This window comes from Ammodytes marinus (genome assembly GCF_949987685.1).
Source record: "Ammodytes marinus genome assembly, chromosome: 6".
Taxonomy (NCBI): Eukaryota; Metazoa; Chordata; class Actinopteri; order Uranoscopiformes; family Ammodytidae; genus Ammodytes; species Ammodytes marinus.
The window spans coordinates 17,829,246-17,848,799 of NC_137235.1; the positions used below are offsets into that span (position 1 = coordinate 17,829,246).

The window sequence follows — 19,554 nt, forward strand, 5'->3', positions numbered from 1 at the left end:
GCGAAAAACACTTGCACACAAAATATAGGAAGGGTGAGGGGTGAGAATTTCTTCCTACAACGGCCTGTCGCTATAGAGACTGACAGTTGCCTACACACCTACATGTGCCTCATGACCCCCGGAGCCTCGTGTGACCTCTCCCCATACCACGCCTCTTCCACCTTCCCTCTCCAGTTAGAGCCCCCACCACCTCCTTACTCCCAGCCCTTTCTCTCTTTCATGTCCCCCTTTACTCATCTCAGCTGAGCCTTTCTGGCCTAGTCCAGATGACAGAGTTGAGTTTTTGCTGTTTTAGCCCTAAAGAGTATAGCTAACTCCCACTCTGGGTAAAGAGCCTCAATAGGATCCCACTACACCTCCATCTGAGGTCCGTGCCTGAGGGCAACGACTGCCTGAGGATACCTGTCTTTTTGAATTTGATGGATATTTAGCGTGATGAAAGGTATCTTAACTTTTTAGGTTTGACATCCAAATGAGAAATGGGGTTCTCCCACAGTCAAAGCACCAGGGTAGCTGGAGCACAGGGAAGCACAGAAGGCAACTGGAGTAACAGTCATTATAACCTTACACTATAATACAATTTAAAAAAACAATCTCATCAAGGCAAATTCAACTAGTAGAATCATATGATGCCTGGATATATGTTTAAATCTACTGTGGTCTTAGTGGTGTTTGGCAGTGGCCTGAGGGTAGAGTGAGAGGAGCCCCTTATGCATGCATGCATTCTGTAATGGTCTTTGAACCTTACAGGCACATGTATGCATGAACACCTTGGCCTTGAAGCACAGGCACAACTGAACTGTCAATCATATGAGCTGAGCTATATTGGCCTGATATTTGACATGAAGCAGCTCACTGTTGGGGGAGGTGATGTGGGAGGGGCAAGAGGCACCGAATGGACTCTCTTGTCAACAGCTTGTGAGTGATCATACAACATGAATACACAGAGAGGAAAGCATTGTTTAAGTCTGTGCGCCCCTTTTGTTTCCTTTCTCTGCCCCCCCGTCTCTCCCTTGCTCTCCTCTAGCACTTGACATGCATGCAGCATTAGCATACAAGCGGATGGGGTAGGAGGGGGGTTAGAGGAAAAACAATTATGCTTGGCAGTCATAAATCCACAGGATGTAATTCACAAGCTATTCACTATTAATTCATTGAGTGTTTGTAAATGTGGTTAACAGAAGAGAAAAGCAGCCCAAATGCTAAAGTAAATTAGCCTCTAATTAGATTGCGATTCATGAAATGCCCTTTCAAAAGTGTTGACGCTATTAATAGCATGTGAAATTGCAGATTAATCCCATACACAATCGTACGACACACTTGTGTTTGAGCGCGTCTCTCGCCACTTTGAAAAATATAATGCTGTTATCACTGTGGTGACACCGTGTCAATATGTTTCTCCTCGGGTGCGGCCGCAGTGGTCTAACATAGCGAGGTTGAAATGAAACATGTGGAACACATAGCGTGGGAAAGTTGACAAATCCTGAGCCAGGGACAGAGACAAACATACATTTGTACTCTGGTCTTTAAATGGAGATAGCACATTTTCTGATTATCGGGGCATCTTAATGCAACAGATGCAATATGGTATTATTGTGTATATATATATATATATATATATATATATATATATATATATATATATATATATATATATATATATATATATATATATATATATATATATATATATATATATATATATATATATATATATATATATATATATATATATATATATATATATATATATATATATATATATATATATATATATATATATGTGTAGCAACCTGCTTCATGAATTGCATTTATGTAACTTCCTGCTTGAGCAATGTTTTCTCATTACAATCACAATGACATTTGTGGTTGTGTGTGTGTGTGTTCATGCTAAGAGACGATGTGGCAGGTATATTATTGCCATTGCCGTTTTGCAATTCCACAATGTAAGCAATGGTACACACAACTCCAACTTAACAGATCTGTGCTTTGGCTAGGTTGGTAGGTATGTGTAGCAGTCAGGCTGGCTGATTGTGATTGCAGTGGGGGCAGAGATTGTGATGAAGCTGCATGTGTGCTGGGGGAGAATAATCAGCATCCCTCCGAGGTAATGGGGACCAGGGAGGAGGGTGGGTGGGAAGGCCCTGCATTAGGGGGTCCAGCCTCTGTGTGTGTGTGTGTGTGTGTGTGTGTGTGTGTGTGTGTGTGTGTGTGTGTGTGTGTGTGTGTGTGTTGTGGGTGGGCAGTGAAACACGGCCTCCTGGAGCCCTGCGTTCGGTGAAGCTCCATGCCTAATGGGGGGCAGAGAAGTTAATTCCAATGCGCCGAAGCTTTATCTCATTTTCATACATATGAACGCGCCGGGCTGAGATCGATTACCGCAAACAAATTGAAATGCCTGGGACCAAGGAAGGCCTGCAGAGAGAATGAAAAGATGCTGGCGAAGGGGGGAGGTGGTGTGCATGTGAATGTGTCTATGAATTTCTGAGAGTGTATAAGGGAGGCAGAATTCACTGATATGGATGGAAAGACACAAATCACTACTGCATACTGATTTTCTCCCCTCAAACACACACACACACACACACACACACACACACACACACACACACACACACACACACACACACACACACACACACACACACACACACACACACACACACACACACACACACACACACACACACACACACACACACACACATTTAGTGTCACATTAAAACTCAACTCCAGTTAAAATTCCAGTCGATGTCACCTTCATTTTCAGAGATTTTAGCGAGAGGTTATGAAAAAACTCAGAGGTCCGGGCCCTCTTTCCCCCTATTTTCTTCAGCTTTCTTTTTGCATGATTACTCACTACGTATACACACAATCATTTCCTCATTCTATGTCCCTTTATTCTCCATCTTTCATCAAACCTACCATAAAAGAAATGTCCATGTCATTAGTCCTCTTCTTTATATTAGCACAGTCATTGACTCCTGACGGTCATTTTTGGCAATCGTCTAAAGTGCTCAGTGCTTCATTACTTTCTCTCCTTCCTTTCTTTTTGCTTTTTGTCACACTTCCTCCTTCCCATGCCACTTGTTAGCAGGGTCCCCTGTCCATCGCTCTCCTGCCAGTAACACTTGGCAACACTGACAAATTTAAACCTCTCTTAGCTAACACGACGTAGCTGTTACAAAAAAATCAGCCATTCCTCTAGTAAGGGGTCTAGGTAGACAAAGAGAAGCACTCATTACCACCACTGACTTACTGTTGAGCAAGGCATTTGTAACGGTTGAGCAGCCAAACAGATGAGACAGCTTGTAAAAGACGTTTGTAAGCTATATTAGTGTAAAGCAGGGTATTCCTGGGGAAAAGCAAACATGCCCAGTTGTAGAAGAAGAAAACTTATTTGGGATTGAATCGTAATAAAGCCTGGAGGAGACTGAATTTCCTTTCTCCAATAAAAGAATGCCCACTCTATCAAGCACAAGAACATTGGCATTACTAGCCTATTCAAATCAGAAGCAGTTAGCTTTGTGCAGAAGCTTTGCAACTTGGTTAATAGGCCAAGCTCACAGTCAGGGCAGGGAAAGAGGGAGGGCAATTAAATCGAGCGGTCATAGTTCAAGGCAAGCTGTGATGACCTTTGTTAAAGCCCTACAGTTACACACAGATGGCCAAGCTGCTGCTGCTGCTGCTCAGACTGGGGGAGGATGGGAACATGCGCCATCAGACACACTAGTAGGAGGATTTGAAAGGTAGCCACCTCGCTCACATGTTGTGCCGTCTCCACCGAGACTAGACAAAAACCTATTTCACACATTAAACCTGAGTGGTGCTAATAGACAACAAAGCTCTGGACGCTGGGTAAATAGCACTGGCCACAGTGTGCGGAAACGAAGGTCTTAAAGTAGAGGAACAACAAATGAAGAGGAAAAGTGGTTATTTCAGCAACTTACGAGAACACCAAGGGCATGTAAGGACTCCATTCTTTCAGTCCTCTCTCTGCACATCAGCCAATCTCCATGTCCTTTTATTCCATTCCTCTCTCTACCCACTTTACCCCATCCCCCCATCCCATCACCCACACCACACTCAGTTTGCTGTCTGGGTGCCCTTACGCTTCACTGCCTGCTGCTGCGGGCATACTGGGCGTCACTCTGCATCACTCTGTATTAGCCTCCACTGTATTTTTGCTCTACTGTGTGTGTGTGTGTGTGTGTGTGTGTGTGTGTGTGTGTGTGTGTGTGTGTGTGTGTGTGTGTAGAGTCAAATGGCACAATTGTGCATGCATTTGCAAACTGTGTGTGTCCATCTGTGTCCACGAATGCTGAATGCTATCTGGTTGTATGCGTGGTGTGTGTTAATCAGAGCTGATTAATGTGTATTAGTTGTTGGATCGCAGATTTAGAAAACAAGAGTGTGCAGCTTTGTTTGTTATGACACTCACCTTTGGGTTTCTGATCAGCAGCCTGGTGAGAAAGGGAAAACTATTGTTAGGAAATGAATAGAGTTAAGAGTTAGATTTTTCAATCATTCAAACCGTAAATGAATCCAAAGTGTTGGACAAATCCTAGAGCTTTATTGAAGAGGTAAATCCAGTCTTTTTCAACCATTCATAATGTTTTCCATTGAATGGCATTGAACAAAAGAAGTCAGTTGCTTTTGCCATTGATTGGGAAAAGATTGGAACACAGCACTAACTGTACAACCCAATGCCTACAAGTATAATCAAAATACATACGAATAACTTCTTTCAAAAGATGTGATGTGTGAGCACGTGCATCATTTGTATCTTCACCTTTTTCTGCGCGACGTCCGTCTTGGTCTTTTCTTCTTGTTTTTTCTTTTTCTTTTCTTCCATCAAATGGTTCTCTCTCCTCTGTTGCTAGCTTCTCTCTGCTGTCAAACAAGAAAAGGGAAAGAGTAATGAGTGCCACTTGAAGAAAGGTGCCAAGGATTCAGCTCAAATGCTTAGTGTCCTTCACGTTTTGTGCATCAGCCATGTATGACATTCAGGCACTTTGACATAAGGCTTCTGGAGAACCTTTCCATCCACAATAATCATTTCATATAAAATAATGTCAGGCACTTCTAAGGAACATCATTCATGGTCAAAACTGCAAGGTATGGAATAGGGCCAGGCATGCACACAAAAGGAAAAATGGAAAATGAAAAGAAAAAAAAGGCAACAACTCTGGAGTTGGAGGGAGATAAAGACAGAGGGAAAGAGAGTGAAAGATCTCAGTAGAAGCGAAGGCCAGTGAGTTCTGGTTTTAAAGGCAGCAGGAAATGGCATGAAAAAAAAACGGCAAGCGAATAAAGCGACTAAAAGGAAGACAACGTAAAAGGCCAACAGACTTACAGAACAGGGCACAAGGTCATTTTACTAAGATCTGTTTCCAGTTGGCGTAAGTCAAACTAGCCAGAAAGTTAGCCAGAGGGCCGGGGAAACTAAGCCTGTATTTCCTTTGGCTCAGCTTTACTGAAAGCTCCTGGAAACTATTAAGAGGCCTGGGCAGGGCCACAGGAACTGAGTGAGTGAGTGAGAGTGTATGTGTGTGTGAGAGAGAGAGTGAGTGAGTGAGAGAAAGAGAGAGAGAGAGTGTGTGTGTGTGTGTGTGTGTGTGTGTGTGTTTGTGTGTGTGTGAGTGTGTGTGTGTATGTGTGTGTTTAGTCTTCTCATAGTGCAATGGACACTAGTATATGATGCAGATATAGGTCACATCAAATCAATGATACAATCCAAAATGTGCAAACACCACAATCAATCGTCATACCTCCTATTTGTTGGACAGACAGCATACGCACTCAAGCACACGCAGACACTGGAGGGACATACGTTGCTTACAATGGTTGCCCCACTACTCAAGTACTATTGCAGAGTCATCACTTTCATACAGCATAACAGGCTGTTTTTACTTAGAACTAAGTGATGATATCTAAATGTGGTCTGTCAATTTACAATTTCTGTCAATGTGACACAAAATTGTCAAACATTTGCTCTTTTGGTAGGGTGTCCCCCCATGGGCCTCGGCCAGCAGTGGACCCGGGTTCGATTCCAGCCCGCGGTCGTTCTCTGCATGTCACTCCCCTCTCTGCCCCATTTCAACTCTGTCTCTACACTATCAATAAAAGCATAAAAATGCCAAAAAAAAATATCTTAAAAAATAAAATAAAAAATAAACATTTGCTCTTTCAAGCTAAACAAATGGGAGCACAAATGACAATGTTTGTATCAGAAAACAAGCAACTAGGACTGCAACTAACTATACTTTTGATAATAGATCAATCTGTCGATTATTTTATCGATTATTAATCGATTCATTCATCGATTAGTGGTTTGGTACGTAAAATGTCAGAAAATTATGAAAAATGTTGATCAGTTTTCCAAAGCCCATGTTGACGTCCTCAAATGTATTGTTATGTCCAAAACACAAAAATATTTCAGTTTACTGTCAAAAGAGGATTAAAAAAAAATTAAAATATTCACATTTGAGCAGTTGAAAACAGAGAATTTAGACAAATTGTATTAAAAAAATTCTCAAAACGATTAATCGATTATCAAAATAGTTGGCGATTATTTTAACAATCGATTATTCGATTAATCGTTGCAGCTCTAAGCAACCAAAGGAAATATTTATTTATTTTTTGACATGCTTTTATTCAATTAATTGAATTAAAAAAGGCATGTTGAAGCCCTAATGATGAATAATGTGTACTGTGCCTGATAAGAAAACCAAAGACACAATACAAAATGTGCTTACACAGGGCCTGGATATGAATCAAAACATGAATATGAATGAATCATAGCTCTCATAACAGAAGATTAATGAAAGGCCTGCCTCCCACTATGCTGCCCACTGGCAGGGGGTGGGAGCTGTCAATCAAAAAGACAGAAAAGGCTTCACAGAGAGCATCTGATGGTGTGTTAATATTTCTAACATCTCTATGGCATTAAAGGAGAGAAAGTAGACGGGATACACAGACATACAAATGGGCAGAGAGAGAGGGATGGATGAAGAGAAGAGAGACACTGAGTTTAGATCCAAACTATAGAGAACACAGACTAGCGGCCATGGCAGCAGGGTAAAATCAAAGCCAACAGCAACATTGCTATATTACTTTTATTCTCTATATCTGAATTTTATAATTCTTATTCGCGGTTCCTGCTTTCGTTGCTAATGGTGTTTTGTGTGTGCTCTCTCTTGTATTCATACAAATATACACACTTGCATGGCCCTATTTTTCATACTGAATAGTGTGGATGTGTGACATTGTGCTATCTCAGCAGCTAGGGAAAGACGGGCCTCGGGTAGAAGATCAAATTGTGTGTGTGTGTGTGTGTGTGTGTGCGTGCGTGCATGTGTACTTTCAACTAATTATATGCAGTATATGTGTAGTAGTGTGTGTGCAATATAACTGCATGTGTTTATTCGACACTCATTCTCTTCCAGTATTTGAGCCTGTCAAGCCTCTCCCCATAGCCATCTAGCATGATGCAGTGTTTCCCCTACCATCATACAGGCCTGGCGGGCCCGCCAGGCCAACGGGACCCCCCGCCAGGCCAACAGCAGCCTGACTTAATTTATTTTTATTTTTTTTTCTAATTGATTCCGTAAAATAATCATTTGCGAGCGTCTGCGCGGCACTGTCGGTCTACCCCTCGTGTGCGCCTGTCTTTACAACCTCTCGTTTGATCATCCCATCAGCTGATCTGTGTGTCTGCGTGTGTGTATGTGTTCTGCGCGTGGCACAATGCGCGTGTGCATTCGGTGCGCACTTGTTAGACACGGAATCTTTATATGTCCATGCACGGAAGCCAATGAGCAGGAGCATGACTAGCAAGCAAACGTTGAACTAGTGGCGAAAATAAAACCAGCGCCTGCTCTGTGGAAATATTAAGGACTCAGTAAGAGGGACGTTGAACAGGAAAAAGTGCTGAGGAAAACTTTGAAAGTTAAAATCGCTACGTCGCCGTGGCAACACAACCAATCTGTATCAACAGCAGAGATAGCGCTGAAAAAAACGGCATGCACTCGTTTCAGTAAGTTTACAGAAGTGCCACACTGCTACTGCCTTTGGCATTCTTCTCAGAAAAGCATTCATTTATTTTCAGGGGACATATTAATTAATTTATTGTTTTAACTGTTAAGTTATCTTGAAAACAGCAGGCCATAGTAGGCCTACAAGCTTTATTATTTTGTATTTTCAATGCTAGGCCTACTTTATTTTTATGTTTTAAATTGAGAAATAGGCAAGATGAAATATAATGGTCGGAATAGGGAAGTTGCCTTATGTAGCACACATGTTGATAGGCTACACATCATGATTAGCCTATGTTAATTTATTTATTTTCAACAAGGCTATTTGCATAAAAAATTAATATTTTTTTTTTCAGTAGGCTAGCTTCAAGGTGAGGTGATTCAGATTATTCCAGAAATGAGTACTAGACAGGACCTGTCTATATTAGTGTTTCTTAGTGTTTAGTGAAATCCACGTGTTTTTCTTCAATAGTTTACATGGCTTGTGTCTCCAAATCATTACAGAAAATAGTTATAGGCAGGACATATGACAGTTGTTTACAGAGCACAGAATTAATCAGATTTCGCCTCTCAAAGTGCACCAGATTGATGTATTTAACTTTAAAAGGATAAGGTTTTCTTCTGCTGGGGCATGCCCCCAGATCCCCCTAGAAGGTCCATTCTCACCCAGCAGGATCTAAAAATCCTGTGAGAAACACCACATGTACAAACGTACTGAATGTGAAGTATAACCCTATGCCCTAATTTTTAACGGGCTGTCAAAAGAGGCTCATCCCAAATGGGGTTCGTTTTGGTCAATTTCTTCTAGAAATTTGGTACGCACGCGGCGCGCATACTCTTTATCAGCTCTTACCACCGGGCCTAAAAAAAATTCTAGGGGAAACACTGTGATGGTAACGCACATGTACCAAAAAACAATAAATCCATACCAACCTATTTTTGCCACTAACTCTGTGTTCTGGATATGTCTTTCACCATTACTTGCAAGTGACAGAGCTTCCCTACCTATTTGATCTATCTGTTTTTTTTGTATTTGCTGTCTGGTTGGAGGTAGCAACTGTTGTGTGAAATGTGAGCGAGCAGATAGTTATCTCTTAAGCTGACGTAGCCGGTGCCAAAGTTAGATTCCCTCCTGACCTCTGCTGCCCCCACACACATATACTTACTAAGCCCTCCCTTCAGTACCGCTGACACCACCACCTCCTAAGCCCTGACCCTGGCTTGTCTCTGTGCTGCCTCCGAGTATCAGGTTTACCCTTCGCTGGCAGTATGACACCGCAATTAGTCAGAAAAGATGTCCTGTTTTGAGGTGGCTGACCCACACGGCCACACAGGGTGTCATTCAGTTTTCTCTTACATTAAAGAGGCTCTGATCACCTTAGCCAACACTATCCAATAACCACTTATTAATTACCTCTTGACCTTGACAACTCAAAAGGTACTGTTAAATGAGAATATAATCAGCTAATGCACATTTTTTACATCTTGTATTATAAGCTAGCAAGCTGTTCACCAAAATGTTCACGAGGCAGCTATATGTTGTCCAATGTGAAGAAATTGCACAGTGAAGCAGTATCTTCACTTCCTCTGCTTCTATATCCTGGGACTATATAGGGCTAAGCTATAGAGGAGGAGACGTGACAGCAGGAACACACTGTACAAGAATGAAGGGGCTAGAAACTCACAACGCGCACACACACAAACCCCGTCACACTAAAACACAAGGACAGGACACACACACACACACACAAGGATGCTTGATGTACACAGGCACAGGTCTGTCTGATGCCTGTCTTTTTCCGCCAGTGATGCAGAGGAAAGGGGGAGTGGGAGGAGGAGAGATGAGGATGGGGGAAGGAAGGGAAGAAAAAAACAGGCCGAGGATGAAAGCAGATGCGGAGCAACACCAATTAAGAACGACAGCCATCGGAGAACCAGACAGGGCACGGAGAGAAAGAAGAGAGAATGTGCTGGAAGAGGAAAAAGACAGAGAGAAGCCTCACTGGAGAAATGAAGGAGTTGGGGGAGAGGCGGGGGGCTGAAAAAAGCGCTATTGAGGCTGGCAGACTAGGAGAGACGGGAGCACGAGCAGGGAGAGAAAGATGCACTAAAATATCTGTGCACCTTGATCGCTATTAGTATCTAGGAGATGCAGAGAGAAAACGAGGGGAGAGTGGGATAACCATGCACGGGTGACGGAAAGAGAGAATAAAGGGAAGGGGAGTCCAAAGAGCTGAGGTCCATGTGAAGACTGTGGAAAGACAAAGGAAGAGACACAGCGACTGGGAGAAACTTGAAAAGAGCTACAAGGGTAAACATGCAGCTGATCAGACACAACAGAGGAGGGAGGAGGAAGAGCAGTAACAAGACAGAAGACTTTCCTCTCTCGGCCAAAAAAGAAATAAAATGTCATATGGTCGGGATAGTGGCTGTACAATGTGGTGAATTTACTCTCAACCAACACCCCCATTCAGGCAGCCACCCATTCCTGTGGCATAAGAGAAGCCACAGCGCTCTCCTGAGCCAAATTAAATGGAACATTAACATGGACAGCCCTTACCTGGGGAATAGTTCCCTAAAAAACCTGCTTCTGTTGCTACAGACCTCAACTACTCTCCACAAATGAGTGTGGGTTGCTGTTTGCTCTGCCTGACCGCCTTATGGGAAAACAAGCCTGTAAATTCCACAGCTGATAAGCAGTAATAACAATGTGGCTGCTGGTTGGTGTTACCGTTCCTATGACGGGCTCAATGGCCGATCGGTTTGTAAGCATTATGTGCATTCCAGCTAGAGCTGGGCGATATGGGCTAAAATCAATATCTCGATATTTTTTACTATATCTCGATACACGATATATATCTCGATATATTTCAAATCTCCTCTTGAGCACATCCTAAATGCTCAATTTAATTTATTTTTTGCATAACATCACACCAGTAATATGATTTAAATAGTCCCTGCAAAATGTGTCTGCACTAACGATGCATTAGGCTACATGAAACAACATCTTGTTTATATTCTTTAGTGCTTTCTATTGGAACAATTTGAAACTTGCACATGGCAAAGAGTTTGCACATTGTATTGATTATTCCACATCCTTCCACTCCAATACAATGGATCCAGCATTATTTTATTTGGAAACCGTTTTTTCCATCTTCTGTTAATATGTAAACTGAGAACACTAATTATGACTCATTACAAGTACAACCACTTACTAATCGTTTATCACCACTAACCCCCTGAAGATAGCAGCCACACTTTAAATGCAGAACAGGTTTTGCTCCATAATAGTAGTCTATGTTTTATTTTATAAAAAATACTCGCAAATGTAGCCTACTTTACATAGACTTTTAGTTAATAAACGGTGTGCACCTCCCTTGGTGCTGACATGGACCTATTATAAGAGGCTGTCCGTAATAAATGTGATGCCGTGGTTGTGTGACGTTGGACCAAAAACTCTCAGTGAAGTCGGAGTAATCCGCCCCCCGGCGCTCGTTCGCCTTCCTCTCATAAGGACCAGGCTCTGTACAGCGGCCGCTTATGCTGTCAAGCGCCCGCCTCCCCCGTTCTTTCGCATGTGTAGCCACTAGCTTTCCTCTCATAAGGACCAGGGCAGGCTGTGCTGTGTACAGCGGCCGCTAATGCTGTCATGTGCGCCCGCCTCCCCCGGTCGTTCGCCTGTGTAGCCTTCTTCTCATAAGCATGGACCTACAAAAAAGGTCCATGCTATGAACGACGGCCACCATCGCCATCTTTGGCGCCCCCTCCACCCGCTCGTTCGGCTGTCATAAGAGCACAAGAGCCCTCGTCTTTTTTTCTCCCCCTCTCGTTGTTTTCACATGCCGATAAAAGTAAACACACACAGGGCGCACTGCAGACTACGTCACAGGTGCGGGCCCAGGAGACTCTGGTTGGGAGGGGGAGTGAGTGAGTGAGTTGCCAATGCATGTGAGTCTGTGAGGCAGAGAGCCACAGGAAAGAGCGAGAGAAGCGAACACCAACGAGTTTGCCTGTGGCGGCGGCGGCTAAAAAAACACATTACGTGCCAATTTGTATTCGATGGTCGCGATAGGGTCATTTTATACATCCCGTGGAGAATATCTCGCGATACATTGCATATATTCGATATATCGTCCAGCCCTAATTCCAGCTATGCTTTCAGCAGGTGGAGAGAGTGGCGTATGAAAATATACAGGACGTTTTATTGTAACTTTCTGGACTAGCTCAATGAAGTGTGACAGAAATATTCTTGGCTGATTGTGTAGATGACGGGACCGGCTAAAAGGTGAACGGATGGGTGTGTAGACGAGTGGAGATTAATAGGGGGAGGGGGGAGGGATGCAAGACGGAGAAAGCAAGTAAAAGAATCAGCTAGTGAGAAAGTGGAACCTGTGCTATAAATACCAGCTTTGAGGTTTGCCTCCAGAAAATTAGCTCCCGGTGCCTCGGCCGCCTCCTCTGCCAAGTCAATATGAAACTTTAACACGATGGCAGCTCATTAAATAGGAAAACAGCACAAAGCAAAAGACCAAGCAGGCCTGCTCCCTGCCAGCACAACAGCTAAAGCGTATTGAATCCAAGAAGAAGCTGTCAAGCAGAGTGTATTGTTGGTGTGTGCGTTTGTCTTTGCTTATGACTGCTGAGTGTTTACGAGAATGTGTGGTTGTGCATTTTCTGCATATTTTGCACATTTGTTTTAATCCTTACACTTACAGGCTGTGTGAGGTGATCCCCCGTCTGGATAGTAAGGAAGTGCTATTAGCATATGACCTCTCATAATTAACTGCAACCAGTGGCAACTGAAACGGAGCATCTCTAATAATTATGCTTCATACCATGGCCAAACAGTTTCCGATTGACCTTTATTTTGGGACTCCTCTGACAGGCAGCAACAATAGCAACAACAATTTGATTTGGGCTGTGTCATTGTTAAGACTCACTAACTAATTTCACAGAGGGTTAAACATACGGTTCAGTCAATGTTATGTTCTTTGCCCTTTCTGTATCAAATCAAGATGATATGTTGGGCAGCTTAGCCCCAATTATTTAGCATCCTCACATAGTTAGGGCAACTTGCTCACATGACATTTTATTTTTAAACTCAAACCTCACAAGAAATGTTTTGCTAATAATGTTCAGCAGTTCTCTTTAATCAAACTAAATTCTTACAAATGTGCTCTAACAATTCGCATGCACAAATTAAAAGCAAACCCTTGAACTCAATTGTTTGTGTGCTCGAATTGATATTAAAACCAGGTGGTAAAAAACTAAATGACCTGACGTTACTAGCCCGAGCCGTGGCCACAGCGTTAGTGGTAGGGGCAGCATGCTGGTGCTATTAACATAGACTTAACACAAAGGCTTTCAGTGTTTCCCCTACCATTATACAGGCCTGGTGGCCCCGCCAGGCCAACGAGACCCCCCGCCAGGCCAACAGCAGCCTGACTTAATTATTTTTTAAATTTTTTTAATCAATCTTTCATTGATTCCGTAATAATCATTTGCGCGCGTCTGCGCGGCACTGTCGGTCTACCCCTCGTGTGCGCCTGTCTTTACAACCTCTCGTTTGATCATCCCATCAGCTGATCTGTGTGTCTGTGTGTGTGTGTGTGTGTGTGTGTGTGTGTTTGTGTCTGCGTGCGCGATGCGCGTGTGCATTTGGTGCGCACTTGTTAAACACGGAAGCTAATGAGCAGAAGCATGACTAGCAAGCAAGTTACGCTGAACTAGTGGCGAAAATAAAACCAGCGCCTGCTCTGTGGAAATATTAAGGACTCAGTAACAGGGACTTTGAACAGGAAAAAGTGCTGAGCAAAACTTAGAAAGTTAAAATCGCTACGTCGCCGTGGCAACACAACTAATCTGTATCAACAGCTGAGACAGCGCTGAAAAAAACGGCATGCACACGTTTCAGTAAGTTTACAGAAGTGCCACACTGCTACTGCCTTTGGCATTCTCAGAAGAGCATTCATTTATTTTCAAGGGACATATTAATGTATTTATTGTTTTAACTGTTAAGTTATCTTGAATACAGCAGGCTGTTGTAGGCCTACAAGCTTTATTTTTTTGTATTTTCAATGCTACTTTATTTTTATGTTTTAAATTGAGAAATAGGCTAGATGAAATATAATGGTCGGAATAGGGAATTTGCCTTATGTAGCACACATGTTGATAGGCTAATCATGATGTGTAGCTCGACTCGACTCAACTCGACTCAACTTGGTTTCTTGTATCTGTTTGCTAAAAGAAGTAGAAGAATATTGCTACGGGCCATTAAAAGGGATGGTTGTTGTCCCGATGTGTGACTCTGCCACACAGTCAGCTGTAGGGATGCGTCACGTACAGATGCACATAAACACGGGCATGATAAAGTTGACTGTTTAGTGCTTGTTTCAGGATACGTGTTTTCAAATGCAAGACGTGTCTCAGCCTGAATATTTTATTGAGGTAATCAGTTCAGTCCGAGGCTTGTATTGTAATCGCTCGCATCATGTCTGTCCCAGCTGGTTACTATTTAGCCTAGCTGCTAGCTGCCCTACATGTCTCCTCTCGTATGTTAAAAGTAACTTCCCCAACAACCAACACTGGGTGAGCTTAGCGAATATATGGAAAAAAAATTCGGATCTGTGATGCAAATCAAATGAAAGAGAGCCAGAGTAGGCTGCACGCGGCGTAAATACACTCAAAAGTCCCGGAGAGTTGGGGAGAATAAACAACAGAATGAAGCCGGTAGTCTCTGGCCAATCAGAAGCGTCGGCAGACGGCCGGCCACTGATTGGCCAGACAATAGTCTCTGGCCAATCAGTGGCCGGCCGTCTGCCAACGTCACCTTTTAGCATCGGCTCAGCTCGCTTGGAACCTAGAGCGAGGCGATACCAAAAAAGCAGCCGCTACCAGGTACCAGGTACCATTAAATTGCGGTGGAAACGCCAAAAATGCGAGTTGAGTCGAGTTGAGCTGATACCATGCGGTGGAAAAGCGCCATAAGTCCTTTTACATAATGAGTAAGGCTGTCCAACAGTGGTTTGGAGCAGGGCAAAAGAAACACAGTAGGTCGTATGTCCCGCATCTCTCTGTCAGCTTCCATGTGATGCCTCTCACCTTCTCTTCACAGCTCTTCAGACATGGAGCAGAGGAAGGGAAGGGAAGAACTGAACGGCACACTGAACATTCCCCTGGACTCCTGCCAAGACTCACAGGCAGCAGCTCACAGGTTCCAGCTTCCCCCATCCCCCTGCAAACGCCCCGGCCTAGCTTACCCCTAGTGGGCCCCCTAAGCCCCTGCCCCAACCATTGGCACACAAGACGGACAGAGATAGAGGGGGGTTTCACAGATGCCCCGCCACCCACCAATAGGACTCTTCAGCTACAGATCTCATTTACCTTACCCAAAATCCCAGTGACAAAATAACCAACAGCAGTTCAACCCTTGTATGTCTTTGTATACGAGACCACATGTAACAAGCTAATACCTGGCCGGCCTTCACACGCCAATGAAGCTACTCAACCTTCTTAAACCCTTTTCGGAAAGGTGATTATTCGTTATTTCACAATAAAAAAAGTGAACGTGGCCTACAGTACCACAGGAAGTGTTGGATTTAGGTACGCGAGCGGATAGAGGATGAGATTATGACTATCATAACATGAGATTAGTGCTCTCCTATCAAAGCAGATCAGTGTCAGACCTGTGGTGAACCCTGGTTAAGACTCAGGTTGCATAAGGCCCTCACAGAAAACCAGTGAATGGCAAAGTCCGTCTGGGCACTTTGAAGTGTTAATGAGAAATTGATTCTGTTTGTTTTCAGGGTGATGTCCATCCAACTAAGAATACAACAACCATTTTGGGCTCTGAGGTCATCTATCCTTCGTTAATACTGCCCACACCACAGTAGACATACACTCCCCCCTCGCTGGCTCTCCAATACACAAACAGGACTCATTTAGTACAATAGCCACACTAAACACAACTGCCTGGCAAGTCCATATACTGCCCCCTCGACATCCGTGGAGCAGAGGAAAAGGGTAATGGCTTTTGGCAGCCTCCCATTGAATCCAGCGGATTCTACTGTCAACACCTTCCATACTGGAGCAGCCCCCCCCCATGGCAGTGTTAAGCGGGTTATCTTTCAGGTTTCTGCCAGTTGTTTGAAAAGCCTCATTATCACAGGCACAGTGTTTACCATGGTCAGACTTGGGCTAAGGTCAATGACAGGGAAAGGGGATAGACAACGCGAGCCACTTTTCCAAAGCAAGACTAAGTGGGATTCACTTCCTGATGAGGACTAGAAATAACTTTGTTTATTTGTAATCTTAAATAGGCTAACTTAACTGTGTGAATAAAATTCCAAACAGAAGAACAAAATTGTGTATTGGATACAGTGACTCAAGACCAACAGAAATGTAGCCCTGAAGAGCAACCTGAGGAGCAGACTAGTGTTCACGTTGTGTCTGTAAAAGGTCAGACAAGGGGACTCAAGCTTTGGGTTTCCATTTGAACAAATGACCATGTCCCCTCAGTGATAAGGGGGAACACAGATGGAGTGATGCCAGGGTCTGTCCTCATGGCTTTGTTACAACACACTCTAAACAGAACAAAGGTAGGATGCCAACAGCATAAAGCTTGGTTATATCAAGAACCAGCATGTGTTTTTGGGATTCCTGCTATTGCGTGGACAAAATGGCAAAAGTGAAGCAATAGAATTCATTGAGCCTGGGTCTCCCAGAGAGGGACTGAACTTCTCACATTGGGCCTTTTTGCACTGAAAAAATAACCAATTACAAACCTAAAGATTGATATAATTTAGAGCTCTGCTATTTCTGTGCACTGTCTAGACGCGCAGCTGTTGGCATCTATTGATGGAATACCCATGTTCTCAATATACTATCAGTGCAACCAGTGGATAAATGATGCATCCCCTCAGAACTCAAAAGACCAGACCAGAGGCTTTTAAACCCCTCTGCAGACTAAACACATTCGTGAGACGGTTCAAAGAGAGGAGCACGGCTGACATCTTAATTTCAAAATAAGACGTCTTGCCTCCGGGGTAACCCCAGCGCTGGTGACCTAACGCCCATAAAACACCCCCAATTTGCCCTAGTGCCCTCTAGGTGAGCAACCTGCTGTGGCTGCATTGGTAGCTATGGTGCTAAGGCAGTTGTGTCTGGGAAGGATAGGCCCAACTGTGACGCATTAAAGAAAACTAGCAGACTCCCTTCCTCCTCTCTTACCCAGCTTTAGGCCTTTCTTTTCTCCTTAATCACTCGTGTTACATAGGCAGCAGAGTGGCCCCCAACAACATATTTTCATAGCCACCACCCATACTGCATGGTCTTAAGCCTTTTGGAAAGATGGCCGTGCATACGGAGGACCCTTGACCCTGGGTAAAGAACAGGGCTTAGCCTGTGTGTGTCAGTGTCAGCTGGGTGTCTAGGGCATGCAAGAGGCAGCCTCCATGACCTGATTAACAACTGCAGGGCATTGACCAACTGCCAGAGCTTTGAGCTAGGCACAAATAGCCATATACTCCCATGGCAAAAGAACGTCTGGCATCCCACATGCATATTCTCTGGCTCATTCAGACACAAACACACAACATCTGCGACAATGCGCTCACATTCCGTGACACAGACACACATAAATGCGCATCTACCTGTGCACAAGCAAATGCCTAAACAGTTTTCCCATCCGACTGCAAACGTACACGTCTATTTGTGCCACTGCTGCACACGCGCATTTTTCATTTCATCACCTCACTGGTGTGTGACGATGGAGATAAGACAGTGGTGACAGAGATGTCAGCGGGGGGGAGGAAAAGGGGTTTGAAATTGAACAGGAAATTATGTACTTCAATTAAGACACGCAGAGGAGATATTAAAAGCTATACTCCAGTGCCTGGGGACAGCATGCAGGAAGGGGGGATGCAATGGAAGGCGACAGTTCAATCAGAATCCCCGGCTTTCTCATTGAGCCGGAGGGGGGGAAAGGAGGAAAGAGACACAGCACAGCAATGTTTAATAATGTACTTGGAATTAGTGTTGTGGAATGTAGAATACTAGTGTGCAAGATACATGACTTGATACAAGCTACTGAAGGAGGCGAAGAGTGACAACGACAGGAAAGATTGGGGAAAAATGTGGAGACTGTCACATGGAGGAAACATACACTTCAGCACCAATGAGCACATACAAAAGAAAACATTTAACACAAATATGCAGCCCTGCAGTCATTATATATATTAAAAAGGCTGTTATCTCAGTCCCTGCAAGAAGCCCCTTACAAGCTCACATGTACCGCTTGTGTTCCGGTGCACTTGGCTTATCATCATCATGAAAGAGCAATGTTATAAGAACCAAAGTTCCCAACATTTTCATGTCAAGCCCCAATAAACATGCTAAATCAGCCTGATGATGAATTTAAAAATAATATGGATTGGAGAATTCGTCTGATCAATAATCTCCGATTACAGATCACATAAAACACGATTCATAATTTTGCAGGGAACCCCCCCTCAAAAATCCTTTGGGTGCTCCTAAGACAATAAAGCACTGTATGTTTCTCAAATGAATGTAGCCTAATTTCCGGGTTTTATTTGTGAGGATAGGTTATAGGCTATAACAGGACCGTTGTCAACAAAAATAACCAAATAATTGTTAATAGATGTTTTAATTATGTGGCACTTAACATTACTGTATGCTAGAATTTACATTGTTGTAACTGGGCTGAATCAGATAGGCTAGATCACAGAGCCATGAGTTAATGCTGACATGTAATTATTATCTTAATTATTTGACATCAGCTACTTTCGGTTTGCTTTTCCCTTGACGGTGATATTTTGATTGCTAACGATGCTCAGCAATGCATTAACCAATTCATCAAAATCAGAAAAACGCCATAAATTAGAACCTTACCTTGCGTTAACCACAGCTTTGGCAGCTTTCAGTGAAGAGTCGGTGCATGGCAGAAGAAAGAAAAAAATATAGGCAGAAAAAAAGCATTCTCCGAAGTCCTTCCTAAAGTTACCCGTAAAGAGATGGAGCAGAGATTCAGTCGCGGACTTGGCAGATAAGCCGACTGCTACTGAAGCAGCTTGGTGACAGGATACCGAGGTAAACAACGGCCACTCAGCCAGACACACAGCGAGTTTAAGGTTATTTCTGCGTGGAGCAAATAAATTCAAAAAAATATGAGGTGAAATTACACTCGCCAAAAGAAATGTTGGTTAAAAACGTCACGATTTACTGGGGGCGGGGAGGGCGACGAAGCACCACTAATAACAAAAACAAAAAAAAAAAACGAACAGGGATAAAATAACAATTTTCTTTAAAATGCTATATTGTGTTAGCTAACATCAACGCTGCTTGTCGCTGTAAGTCGTCGACCGTTGCCAGGAATACCGGAGAAAAGCAGGCAATGTTCGTTTAGAAAAAAAAACGCTGTTGAGTTCTCGGGTATTGGAGCAAGCCGACGGTCAGCCAGCCAACTTGTTTTAAAGTGCAAAAGAAAGGTTTTTGTTTAGGT

At 43.4% G+C, this 19,554-nt stretch overlaps 1 protein-coding gene across 2 annotated transcripts in view; it reads right to left on the bottom strand.

The window, feature by feature from the left end:
• The window catches only part of tnrc6c2 (trinucleotide repeat containing adaptor 6C2), a 60,665-nt gene extending 41,600 nt beyond the window's left edge, over positions 1–19,065 (bottom strand). For both annotated transcript variants that reach the window (XM_080029617.1, XM_080029616.1), the window contains exons 1-3: positions 18,945–19,065; positions 4,793–4,893; positions 4,442–4,463 (exon numbers count right to left, since the gene is read on the bottom strand). In XM_080029617.1, coding sequence (XP_079885743.1) covers positions 4,442–4,463; positions 4,793–4,855 — 85 coding nt within the window. In that variant the 5' untranslated portion in view covers positions 4,856–4,893; positions 18,945–19,065. The remainder of the gene's footprint in view (positions 1–4,441; positions 4,464–4,792; positions 4,894–18,944) is intronic.
• Positions 19,066–19,554: the final 489 nt, after the last annotated feature.